The sequence below is a fragment of the Penicillium canariense genome (assembly GCF_028826845.1).
Source record: "Penicillium canariense strain IBT 26290 chromosome Unknown utg000001l_segment0_segment0, whole genome shotgun sequence".
Lineage (NCBI taxonomy): Eukaryota > Fungi > Ascomycota > Eurotiomycetes > Eurotiales > Aspergillaceae > Penicillium > Penicillium canariense.
Window position 1 is genome coordinate 4123478 of NW_026622728.1, and position 12643 is coordinate 4136120.

Sequence of the window (12643 nt, forward strand, 5' to 3'; positions counted from 1 at the left end):
ACAACTGGGAACTGCGCGACACTAGCAGCCAGTTACCAAGTGAGACCTGGCCACTCGCCGCCGCCGAATGCGCGGTGTGCCCCGCTAGCGGGGCGAGATCCAGACTTCATACGGTGTGTTCTCCCAGGGGCCGACGGGTGCCATGGGGGGTGTCGGGTGGATATGGCCTTATACATTTCGTTGGATACTGAGAATATTGTGGATATTTGGGATATTTGGGATATTATTGATACAGTTCCCCCTCCTACTCATCGTCGCACGTACCGGTCATCTCGACGGCCGCGGTCACGGTCACGGTCACGGTCACGGGCATCACGGTAGCGACCTCGATCGCGATCTCGCCGTGAGTCTCCCCGCCCGGGGCTCCTACTTGACTCTCGGTGCCGGAACCGGGCTTGATGCGTGTCTCGAGCTCGGGGACTGCGACTATTGCGCCGGTCCCGACGTGAATCAGTGCGTGGGTTGTGATCTGACCGGCCGGCGCCACGAGGGGCGGAGGACCCCGCTGGCCGATCTTTGCGCGAGCGGTCAAAGACCATGTTGTAGGCATCGTCCTTTTCGTTTGCACGAGGGGTTTCGAACGCTCGGTACTGGCGTTTCTCTTCCAGATCGGCGACACCACCGAACCCGCCTCGCTGTTGGCGCTTCGTGATGGTCGCGTTGCGCCAGCTGTCTGACAGCTTCGAGACCTAGACCGTCAAGTCAGCAAGATGTGTGATCGACATATATACTGGTGCAGATACACCGGAGGAGAAGGGAGGCGGGGAGGACACATACACTCTGTGAGAAGTCAACGTGGATGCGGTGATCGTCAATCAGCACGCCCTGCATCTTGAAGTAGGCCTGCTCGCAGTCTTTCTGGTTCTCAAACTCGATGAACGCATACTGCAGACTGTCACCCGTGCGCTTGTCTCGGATCACCTCACAGGAGAGAATAGTGCCAAAGCGACTGAAGATCAGCTGGAGGTCCTCATCTATGTCAAACTGTAGTTAGCACATCATACAGCATGCACGGCCGGGTCGATCGAGTGATTGGCTAACGAACCTTGTGTGACGGGATTCAACTTGCAGACGAAGAGCACATTCTCGGGGGGCTTGACATCGGCGAAAGGAAGATCACCGACCATTTCCAAAGTCAGCGCCTGGGCACGAGCTTCGCGCTCACGGCGCAGCTTTTCCATAGCCGCTTCGTCCATATCGTCATCCAGCTCCTCGTCGTCCGCGATGCGCACCGTAGCCAACTGGGCCTTGGACGGCACCGGACTCTCGGGGGGCTCGACCAGACCAGCGGGGTCGGCAAATGGGTCGTCGAGGACGACCGTGTGGCGTATACGGATATCCTTCAAGGGCCGACCCCGGTCATCAATGAACGACTCATTGATCTTCTCCAGGACATCGAAGCCCTCCACTACCTTGCCAAAGATGGCCGCCTTGCCATCCAAGTAATCCAAGTTATCGCCGAGCGTGATGAGAAACTGGCTCCCGGCCATGCGCTGGTCGGGATCGTTGGCCGCAGGCACCGTGGCCATGCTCACGGTTCCACGTTCGAGATGCTTCATTTTGGGCGGCAGTTCGATCGGAAAGGTGCGCTTCGAGGGGCCACCCAGCAATCCCCATATCGAAGATCCGCCATCGCTCTCGGGGGCGTCGGGGCCTAGCGGGTCGCCGGTTTGGAAGCTAAAGTCTTTCTGGACGCTGTGCACCGGGGCGAAATTGTAGTACTTGATTTTACACAGCTTCAAAAAGCTATGACGGGAGAGAATAGGGAAAAGCTTAGTTTGCGGGTTCAGCACACTCGACGAGGCATTGGGGATGGGGGTGGGAAAGATGAAGGGGAGCTTGGGGGGCAGGCATGAGAAGGGGCGCTTACTTTTCACAGGCTTTGGGCGACTCATCGACCAGAAGGTCGATCACGATGTCGCCCAGCGAAGTTTCGAGTAGCGCGCTCATGGCGTCGGGCAACACTTCTCGCAACTCTCCGCTCAGCGCATGGGCGGTTGAGGCGAGGCGCAAAGTCGAGGAGGATCGACCGAGCTCGGACCAATCACCGCCTGCTCGGAAAGTCGTGCAGCTTGCGACTTGCTTCAACCATCTTATTTCTGGGCTCGCTTTCCTTTTTTCTTCCAGCAGAATCATCAGCAGGGGTCACTAGTGGTACAGCAACCGCTGGGAGGATTTTCGATCAACCAGCGCCATCTCGGATGCGCGACCCGGTGCCTGTGCGACGCGCCTTGTCAATCAAGCGGCATATCTTCCGAGTGACCCCGTTGGATATGCCCGCCACTGGCCATGAAGATACCGGCCATACATCTGGTTCAGAAGGAGGCTTGCTTGATCCCCCTGTTTGGTGCAGCTACTTCCCCTCTCTTCTTCACCCGCTTCTGAGAACGGGGCACGATGCAGCAGCCAGTCCGAGCCGCAAGAGTGAAGCATTTCAACTCTGAGGGATCAGGCACGAAGGCATGAGCCACCCCCGGACTGGCCGATGGCGGCTTCTTGTTCTTATCTTACTTCCTGGCCGTTACCCAGGACTACGATCAGGATGACACCTTGTCTCTCCATCCTCGGCCGTGTACACCGGGCCATTGCCCGCGCAATAACTTCCGTCTACAGCTCCCATCCGGTGATCTGTTCCACGGCAGGAGAAAACGGTGGGGAGAAAACGGGCGGCCTCCTGCAGCATGATCCAGCGGGAGCATCGTGGGTGCCAGCTGCCTCGTTGGGCTTCCAGCGAGCGAGAGACCGACCGACATCTATGAATCAGGAACACCTCATCGTCAAGCGAGCTCGACTAACCTCTCCCCGGCTTACCCCGGTTAGCAAAAGGCCCTGGTTGACAGGGGGAAGAGCACTAATGTAAAAGAACCTTCGTGGCGTACTATGAAGGGCTGGTCTCAATCCCAACCAGCGTTCCTGGCCCATCGGCTCATGAGATAGTCCCCTGGCTGGAACATGGATGGACTCTGGGACTCTCTGAACACTTGCAGTGGCTCTCATTCCCCCATTTTGTGCATTGTCAGACCGAGACTGCGTGGGAGGAACTCAGCCACTGAGATGGCCTTTTCTAATCTGCTTCCCCACGGGCTCTGTGTGTTTAATCCCTCTCAACAGATGGAGAGAGTGAGTGTGTGTGAGAGAGAGTCACCACATGCTGCATTGACTCACTCCCACAAGATCTATACGGGCATCACCGCAATGCCGAATACGATTGAACCACCCCACTCCACCAGGCGGGCCAGACAGGCCTGTACCCAAGGCTGGTTTGCGCTGGGTTTGTTCCAGTTCATCATTTTGGGCGGGATAATTTTGTCCCAGCTGTATCGCAAAGAAGCTTGTCAGCATTCCGGAACCTCATGCATCATCGGCGCAAGCCCTTCTCCGAACCTGCCCCCTCCCCCTTTTAAGAATCCGACAGGATGGAGATCCGCTTATTTCAGGCTTTCTCCACCAACGGTTCCAGGCCCGCCAGGCGATCGTAGGCTACTGGCGAATCTTCCTTTATGGTTTGCTGTCGTTGCTTCTTCTGTCGTTGCCCTTTCCATCTAGCTGCGGCGCGGCTGCGGGAGCGCAACAAGAAAGCCCAAGCGGATCCACCGCCTATCCATGCTGTCGATCAGGACACAGCCTTAGCCGATCGCTGCTAGGGCTGCTTATCTGTTCTTCTAGCGCACGCGTTGTGGGGCCGGCCAAGCCCACCTGACGATGCGCTTGCTCGCGCCGGGCCGACGGAAGTGACAGGTGTCAACCATTTCTCCTTTCTTTTTCCTCCCCTAGGACACGTTGAGACAGTTACCGCGCCCCCGTGGTCTCAGATACGGGGACAGGAGACCTGTGCGAGAAAGAAATCAGAATCTAAACATGACCCATGACCCAAGACTAAAGATCGCGTCTCTAGCCCGTCTGCTGGTAATTGTTGGTTTCCGGCTGCCGCTGCGGCCGGGGGGAGGCGATCAACCCCCATTACTCCCTTTGCCCACGGGGGAAGCCCGCCCCCACGTCTCAGTCGAGTTCGGACTGTTTAACGCCCTAATTGATGCATCTGGGAATGGCGCGTTGCCTCCCAGAGCAGTGGATGCAGCAGCTACACCAATCAGCCTTTGGACCGGACCGATCCCAAGGAAGCAAACAATCCGCCTGGGGGATCTTCATCTCGATCGCTGCACCGGAAGGCAGTCCCCGGATCGGCACCAGCAATGTGTTCTGCAAACGTCCCCAAGCGGTCGTCCTTTGTATTTGGACAACTTGACAGCGTGACCGCTACCCTTCGGGTGATCTTCTGCTTGGCTTCTGGCTGGGTTCATTGTCAAAGCCCGAGCCCAAACCCACAACTCAGACTAATACTTAAGACTCAGACCACGAGCAAGACAGGCCCAGCCAGGTGCCGAAAGAGAGAGAAACAACTCCCCCTCAGAGATTAGCTGTACTCGCAGCAGGCTCTAATCTCCCCGGCTGGACTTGTTCTCATCATGGCTATCAGGTCATGTCCCGTGTGACGTTACTCTGTGGAACCATGCCTCTAAAACGCCGGGGCGGTCCTGTCTTGCACGCCTGTCTACGTAGAGACCAGGGAAAACCGGGTTTGGATGTACTGCGGAACAGTGCATATCATTTCCCCTGAAGACAACAAGAGCGAAGAACAGAAAAAAAGAAAAAAGGAAAAGAAAAAGAAAAGGGCACAGAGAAAAGAGAGTCAAACCGACAAAAGGAAGTTCTCAACGGTGGCCAGGGAGGCGCTATCCCGGAATCTCGCCGGTACTTTAGTACTTTTGGCCCTCGTCCTGGCTGTGTACGGGCCCTCACTCCCCCCGTCCACCCGTCCCCTTCCCCGATCTAACCTTATAGACACGTAGTAGCCAGTAGCATCTAGAAAGGAGATAGCCAGGAACATTGAGAGGCCCCATCCTCAAAACTTAAATCCGAAAACCAGAGAAAGAACCCAGCAAGTGAACTAGGGAACCCCCAGAGATGCTCCACCTCCCAGTGGCATACAAAATAGAATGAACAGTCGAACAGGAACGAGCACCAGCAATCACGCTCGATTGTGACCAAAACATGGCTTAAATCGGGCGAAGTCCTTTCCTCTTTGACCCAGCTTCTTCCTCTTTCTCTGCCTCTGCATCTTCCTTCTTAAGTGCTTCCCTCCCCATCCGCCATGACAGTTCACATCTAGGAACCGCAGAGACTTGTCGTCTTCGGTGGCTTGATCATTCCGGACTCACTGCCCCATTCTGGACCCTTGGAACAACGAGCAGTGAGTTGAAGCAAAAGGCTTCACCGTCTACTGTCTCCCGCCCGCCGTCCATGTTTTGCTGACGGTGGCCAGCCATGAACTCCTATTACACGGAGAAAGTAGCGGGGTTTGAACTGTCCCAGCATGATAGTACTCTCTCCTTATCCCGCTCGACGCGGAGCATGAACCAGCACGAACTCAGTCCAGTGGCCGAGATGGACACCAAGTTGCGTAACCCCCAGCGACGCCGGGTGCCGGTAGCAGTAAGTTGCCTCATATGTCTACTAGACCACAAGTGTTGGGCTTCTTGCCTGACCGAAATGACAGTGCGGCCGATGCCGACGGCGGAAGATCAAGTGCAGCGGAGACTCTGGCGATGGTCAGGGCTGCTCGAACTGCCGAAGTGCTGGTAATACGGACTGCCAATTTTTGCGAGTAGGTCTTCAGTCTTCCATGACGAGGGGAGAAGCAGCCTCAAAGATCAGAAGCCAGCAGCTAACATGTCTCTGAATAGGTCAACTCCTTGAAATTGACCCCCAAGGCCAATAGCTGGCCATACCCTAACCCGGGAGCGGCGATGGTGTCCTCCCCCCGACTGGGCAAGCCCACACTGCTCTCCATGGCTTCACCACAGACCCGCATGGCTGCTTTCCAGCGGGCATCCGACTATGACCTCGGCTCAGATGGATCTGTGTTTCCGGAGCGATTTCCGGTAGGCGTGGAGTCCATGCACTACGAAGACGGCCAGTCTGCGGGCTACAGCCAGTCACCAGCTTACATGCACCCCAACGCCCCGTCTGGAACTGGGGCTCTATTTGACTATGGAGCATCCCCATGGAGCCCGAAGACCTGGGACTCCGTGCTGGGCATGAACAGACCCGCTAACAGCGGACTTTACCCGGATCCCGAAGCAAATAGCTCCATGAATCAGTCTCCCTTCTCCTACATGCTTCCAAGCCAGGGTCTCCCTTCCACAGAACTCCCACCATCCACGATAGCGGCAATGGCCGCTGTCTTGTCTGCGGACCTGCCAGGTCCAGAGCGGACGCTTCCAACCCCGACGTGCCATAGCCAGCAGTTCCCCAGTACCGCAGGAGGACTGGTCTTCTCACCAACAGAAGCCGCCTCCAGACTCTCTCTCCCAGTGGACTCCAAACCTGCCTTCTGGAGCCCGCGCTGCGGGCCTTTGTCCAACACTCGCACTCAAACCCACCCTATCTCAAACACCCTCCTCTTCTGCAACAGCCCCCCAACAACTACAACGTGCACAACAACAGCCAGCAACTCAGAGCTCCTCTTCGCATGTCCCCCCATGCCCATAACAACAGAAGAAAACAGCCCACATACCCTCTCCTCCACATCCGTATCCACGCCCCCCAGAACAACCCCTCATCATGCCCAAGCCCAAGCCTACACCCTCGACACCCTCGACCCAAATCCCAACGACCGCCCAAACCAAGAACCAAGTCAAATCTCCACCCTCCACCCGCCAGACCGATCTTTAAACCGCCTCTATCCAGACCGCGGCACGGCGGGTCAGCGTCTCCTCGAACTAACCACCGACTGCACGCCAGACATCTATGGCTACACCAGCAGCGAGAAAAGCAAGGCGCGCGACAGCCGTGCAGCGAGCACAAGCGGCACGCTGATGAGCGGCGGGCTGGAATACACGCCGGTACGGCATGCGCACACGCCCCATGCAGCGTTCTCGTTTGGGATACTCCCGGATGGGCTGCCGGGGTATCACCGCTCCGTTGTGGAGGGTGTGGTGCATCGGGCGCCTATTTCACCATTAGGGAGTCAGGGCGGGTACTAGTGGTTGAGGACTATCCCCTCTATCTCCTCTGTGCCTTCATATTCGTTCCTTCGTTATTCGTCTTGTCTTCCTAGGCTGTCTGGCTGCATGGCATAGTATGTTTATGCCATGCCCGTTAAGCCGATCCGAGTCCTTGCCCCTACCACCATAACCATGTCATACCATACTATTCTGCAGACCGGGATGGCAGCGTCCAACACACCACAAAACAACCATCAGCCCCCCTGTTGAACCCTCGGGGGAACCGGGCCGATGACCCCTTGAGGCAGGTCCCCGTGGACACTGCAAGTGCACGGCAGCTGCGCTATATCGCTCTGGGTATACGATCTGGATCTGGATTGGTTGCGGCTTATTTTCTTTTCTAGTCGGTTTGATTCTCGCGTCCATTTTGGTAATGATTACGGCCTTGTACCGCTTTGCTCCTGAGATTTTGCTATTCCCTGTTTACCCGGTTGCTTTTTGAGTTCTACTTCTACCTCCCTTTCCTTTCATTCTCTTTCATCTTCTTTTTCCTGCATTTGCGTGGCTAAGAAACCCTTGGGACAGGGTTTGCGGCGGTCCTTTCTTCTTACATGCTCCTCTAATACTCTCTTCCTTTCTCGAGTTGCCTGGCAGCCCTCCCCGGTTCACTCACTGAAAAGGCTGCTGAAAGCCAGAAGGACGGCACTGGTGCAATTTATTTTCATTTGATATAGTCAGGGAGAATGCGTTGGACCTTTCTCTTTCGCCCCTTCCTTGTTGCATTCGCACAACCCACCTCCTCTAATAACCCAATAGAGCATGTGTGGCCGTGTTGCATGGAGGATCCTGTCTGCAATATCCACTATCCGTTATTTATTATTCAATTCCATTTATATTAATATTTTTCATGTGTTTTCTTGGTACTTGTCGCCTTGGAGGAACCAAGTCAGAGTCGCATCTTTTGTTGTTCTGTGGGAGGATTCAGACCATTCAGGCCATTCATACCCCGTGCCTACTGAACCGCCAAGCCACAAGCTCGAAAATGAGAACAAAACAAAAAGATCCGCGTCGGACAAGAAGAAGAGACTTGAGGCGAGTCTACCAGACATGGTACGGGATGGGACTTTTGATCTAGTCTATGTCGAAACGCTGGGGGAGACTCGTCTGCTTTGGATGACATTTTGCTTCCATCCGCATTTTGCTGGCTGTGCTGGTATACTGATAGATCATCTTACTAATGTATAAGTTTGATCGGTTCTGTGCGGATTCATCGTCATTGCTTCGTTTCATTCCCTACTTCCTATTCACTATTGACCCCATCCATAGCCATGCCTTAATACCCCACCATGATTATGAATCTATTGTCTAATTCCACGTCCAAGATGAAGTACCGCGTCGAACCACGACACAAGTCTTGCACGAGGCGTTGATATTTTCGGGTTAGGCACATTGCCCGCATTGGACAATGGTGACACCGGGGCAACGGCAACGACCTGGGCACATGTATTTGTCACAGATTATATCGCCACGATGGCAGGAGGGCATATCGGAAAGGGGTCTGAGGGAATGCGCGGTGTGTACTTTGACTATACCCGGCGCCCAAGTAGCTACATTAAGACCTGCAGAGCACTCGGCACATCCTGCCACAAAGTCACATGCCAGGCTAACAGGATCGTCCTCGCAGCATAGAATGCTTACTTATGCTTCTTTCTCCCGTCTATCCCCTTCTATATTTCTCTATATACACCCCGGCCTTGACTAGGACCCTAGGGGATTCTCAGAATACATCAGCACAAGTGGCCGCTGAGTGCCATCGTCCAGCCAGATCCTAACATGAGACATCAAGCCAAGAGAAGCATACAGAAATCACCCTCTACCATCATGAAGCCTGTGTAATCTCTCCCCCTCCCTGCACAACCCCAACCCAACCCCATGATTTGGAATCAGCAGACCCTGCATCGCACCCGCGTAGAAGCAACGCCATCTCCAGCGTACAAACATTCTAGCAGCAACAACAAGAACAAGAACAAGAACAAAAACAAGAACAAGACCAAGATGAAAACCACATGCAGGTCCGGCACCGTGCCTGTCTCATAGACTATATATTCATCTTCCAAGCAGCATCCCTGCCGCCCTGATTTGAGATCAACTCAACTCTGTTGTTTGACTACCGTTTTTGTCCTCTCCCGCCTGGGACCCATGAATCTCTACAAATCAGAGGAAGCGGCTGGCGCTGAGACTGAGATGAAGGGTGGGCCGGCATGACACGGTAATCCGGCCAGTGGCCAGCAGGCCCTGGTTTCCATGTGTGAATGGGGAATTGAGTATGGGGGGAGACGGTCCGGGGTGTCCGGTGCGACGGTCGTGTATCTAGCCTGCCGAAAAGGGTGATTATAGTTTTTCTTGTCCTGCATGATCGTGCGTACGGGGTTTGGGTTAGGGGGCGTAGGAGGGAAGCTGGGTTGTCTTGGGTTGGTGGCGGGAGTGGCCGGAGCATGTGTATCGGTATGCATTGGAAGTGTCCGGTGGACCTGCTTTGCCTATTTAGGGAAGGAGGGGTTGGTTATACAGCGATAGAATGATACACTACACATGTTGCCGGGTTGGCTCTAGGCCATCTAGCGGGGACGGGGCTAGGGCGGCGGGGATCCGTGTCGAGTCTAGCGTTATAGAAAGACATAAACCCTGACCTAGAGAACGGGGATGATTACGCAGTCCCGTCAAGCTAGTGAAAGTGAACAGAAACAGAAAATAGTAATTTCATTCCGGGGCAACAGCCGAAGCCCGGTTCTCATTTCCCCTGGCTGTTTTTGATTCGAAAATGGATAATCCATACCACATAGAAATAAACAACACTGACGCCTTTTGAGGTAGATCATCAGGTTCACCGACTATCAAAGAGAAAGCCAGTCAACAGGGGGGGGGGGAGTCATCCACATCCACCGAGGACAGGCAACCAGTATGGTGAAATCCTTTTTTTAGTGCATCCATGCTGGCGAAACCCATCCTCCATCGCTCGCACACCGCAGCCTGTTCCCAGCACATGCAAATGTAACTGCACCAAAAACAAGCCGCAACCACCAAGCCACTAAACGTTTCACCCATCCATGATTCAGATGGAGCGAGACGCTTAGTCCTTGCTCTTCTTGGGGCCCTTGGTCTTGGCGGTACCGCGGAACTTCTTGGAGCGGTTCTTGCGTTGCTTGCCTGTAGGGACAGAGTCAGAGACCGGGGATCAATATAGAGGATCCATGTGCCTGAGCCCGAAGGCTCTACCCCGAGTTCACGGGGGGCGAGGTTTGAGGGAAAATTTCTACGGGGGATTGAAACGTACGCTGCTGGCGGGAAGGCTTCTCAACCTTGGTGGCGGCACCGATGCGGACGAGGCGGTAGGCGGGCTCGAACTTCTTCAGGGCCTCCTGGGAGTCGTAGACCAGAGCGAAGCCAGTGGACTTGCCACCACCGTACTGGGTGCGGAAACCGAAGACGGAGACCTGGTCCTTGTTGGACTTGTACAGGTCGGCCAACTTCTCGCGGAGCTCATCCTTGGAGACGTTGGGGCGGTTGGGGTGGAGGACGTCCCTGGGAACGGAGAAAGAAAATGTCAGTCGCGCGCTTCATTTTGCGTAAAATTGTGTGCTCTCCGATTCCGATCAAGTAGGTTTTTCTCGCAATCCCGCTCTGCCACTATGCCTCTCTTCATCATGGGTGCTGGGGCGTAGCGGCGGTGTCGCAGGGAGATTGTGTGTATGTGTGGTTTCCTCAAATCCATCGCGTCGAATTTCCTCCTTGATCGGTCCGGGTGAAATGGGAAAAGAAGAGGGAATGCTTACACGACCATCTGCTTGCGAGCGAGCAGAGGGTTGCGGATGAACTTGCGAGTCCGCAGGGTAACGGGAGTGTCGGCCATTTTGGTGGTGTCGTGGTGATGCAGGAAGTGAAGCGTGTGGATGTCGACTTTCAATTTTCGTGCGGTGCGCTCGGCTACGGCTTGGCGCTAGCCAACTCGGGACAGCTTATGTCATCTACACTTGCTGAGTCAGGTGTTTATCGGATCCTATCGATAAAAGATAAGCGGGGCCGATTTTGACGAGACCTGAAGTACAATGAAGATAATTGAATTTCAACCTCACCTCAATGACACTATCATGGCCGACCAAGTGCGAAAGCTTGCAGCCCAATATTTCCAGTTGGTTGACCCGGCACAACTAGACCTACCACCGGGAAATGTCCTAGTGCGCTCAGCCGTACAAGATGCTCTGTATGAGCGCATGTTCGACGAGTCCCTCGCCCCGCTACCGCCAGCCGCCTATCGGACACGAGTGCTGAAGCTGGTTACCGCGCGCATTGAAGAGTCAATTGTCGATCCAGATCAAGACGTATGTTTTTATTTAGTCTAAGACCACACTGCTTGTTATAACAATCTAATCGCCCCGTGCCATTTGGTCTTGCTTGATCAAACCCATATTCACTCTGGTCTAGTCAATCCCTTTCACTAAACCATTCCACCGCCACAGGAACTAAGCGACAATCTCATGAACAGCCTAGGAACGCTGGTCGCTCAACCAAAACCCAGTGCCCTTGAACAAGTCCAGCAACTCTCCCACGTCAAATACACCGCACCTCTCCCGTCCCCGCTCACTGGAGACCGTGAGGTAACCACCATCGAGTCGCGCGGGCTCCTCCTTTCCGGCCGCACAACAGGTAACCGCACATGGGAAGCTGCGCTGCACCTGGGTTCATTCCTCTGCTCGCCGGCCGGCGAGGCACTCGTGCGCGGGAAGCGGGTGATTGAACTCGGCGCGGGCACGGGGTTCCTGTCGCTGTTGTGCGCACGGCATCTTGGTGCGCGGGGTGTTGTCGCTAGTGATAGGGAACCGGTTCTGATCGAGAATATGCGCGAGTGCGTGCGGTTCAATCACGATGGGGAGAAGCCTTTTCCTTTCCACCCGGCTGCGTGGGATTGGGGGACGCCTTTGGAGAAGACGGGAGACCTGGAGGAATTTGTGGAGGGGGGGGGAATTGAGGTTCGACGTTGCGCTGGGCGCGGATCTGGTATGGTCTTGATCTTTCTTATCTGCAGAGCTTTGCTTCTGCGGAGTTGCTGGATATATTGACTGGGCTAATCGTTAATCGCTTTTGAGACCTACGATGCCGACATCATCCCTCCCCTTCTATCAACAGTTCGCGATCTCTTTGAGAACTACTATCTCGAAGAATTTATTATCTCTGTAACACTGCGCAACGAGCGTACTTTCCAGACATTTTGGGACGGATGTGGTAAGCCGAAGAATCTGCATCATTTCTAAAAAGATATCTAACTGTTGAAAAGAACAAAACGCCTTCAAAGTCGAAACCCTCCCCTACGAATCAACACCCTCGGAAAGCCAATCGGGCTTTTTCCACTCGACGGATATCCCGATTCGCACATATAGAATCTCAAAGGCACTATGAAACGCCCCACGCTCAGTGGAGAATTAAGAATAGTGAATTTCCAGCTTGCGTAAACGGGGAGACCCATGTAAATATAAGTTATACTTTCCAATGCATTATGGAATATGTAGATTGTATAAATTATCATCATAAACAAACGCCCAAGTCCCAATGAAGGTATTTCATCGAAAGAGTGTATCATC

At 54.4% G+C, this 12643-nt stretch overlaps 4 protein-coding genes across 4 annotated transcripts; 2 read left to right on the top strand and 2 right to left on the bottom strand.

Moving 5' to 3' along the window:
• Positions 1–248: 248 nt before the first annotated feature.
• On the bottom strand, positions 249–1950 carry N7482_001424 (PPIL4 family peptidylprolyl isomerase; the record flags this gene model as incomplete). Its single annotated transcript, XM_056683549.1, has 4 exons — positions 249–689; positions 778–974; positions 1046–1746; positions 1871–1950. 4 exons carry the CDS (start codon positions 1948–1950, stop codon positions 249–251), a joined length of 1419 nt encoding a protein of 472 aa, XP_056547155.1.
• Positions 1951–5412: 3462 nt separating this feature from the next.
• On the top strand, positions 5413–7046 carry N7482_001425 (uncharacterized protein; the record flags this gene model as incomplete). The annotated part of the gene is made up of 3 exons (XM_056683550.1): positions 5413–5493; positions 5558–5665; positions 5745–7046. The coding sequence occupies 3 exons, from the start codon at positions 5413–5415 to the stop codon at positions 7044–7046; spliced, it is 1491 nt and encodes a 496-aa protein (XP_056547156.1).
• Positions 7047–10137: 3091 nt separating this feature from the next.
• N7482_001426 (40S ribosomal protein eS24) lies at positions 10138–10917 on the bottom strand (the record flags this gene model as incomplete). Its single annotated transcript, XM_056683551.1, has 3 exons — positions 10138–10214; positions 10342–10589; positions 10841–10917. The coding sequence occupies 3 exons, from the start codon at positions 10915–10917 to the stop codon at positions 10138–10140; spliced, it is 402 nt and encodes a 133-aa protein (XP_056547157.1).
• A 238-nt stretch (positions 10918–11155) lies between these two features.
• On the top strand, positions 11156–12461 carry N7482_001427 (protein-lysine N-methyltransferase; the record flags this gene model as incomplete). Its single annotated transcript, XM_056683552.1, has 4 exons — positions 11156–11386; positions 11525–12034; positions 12152–12287; positions 12340–12461. The coding sequence occupies 4 exons, from the start codon at positions 11156–11158 to the stop codon at positions 12459–12461; spliced, it is 999 nt and encodes a 332-aa protein (XP_056547158.1).
• Positions 12462–12643: the final 182 nt, after the last annotated feature.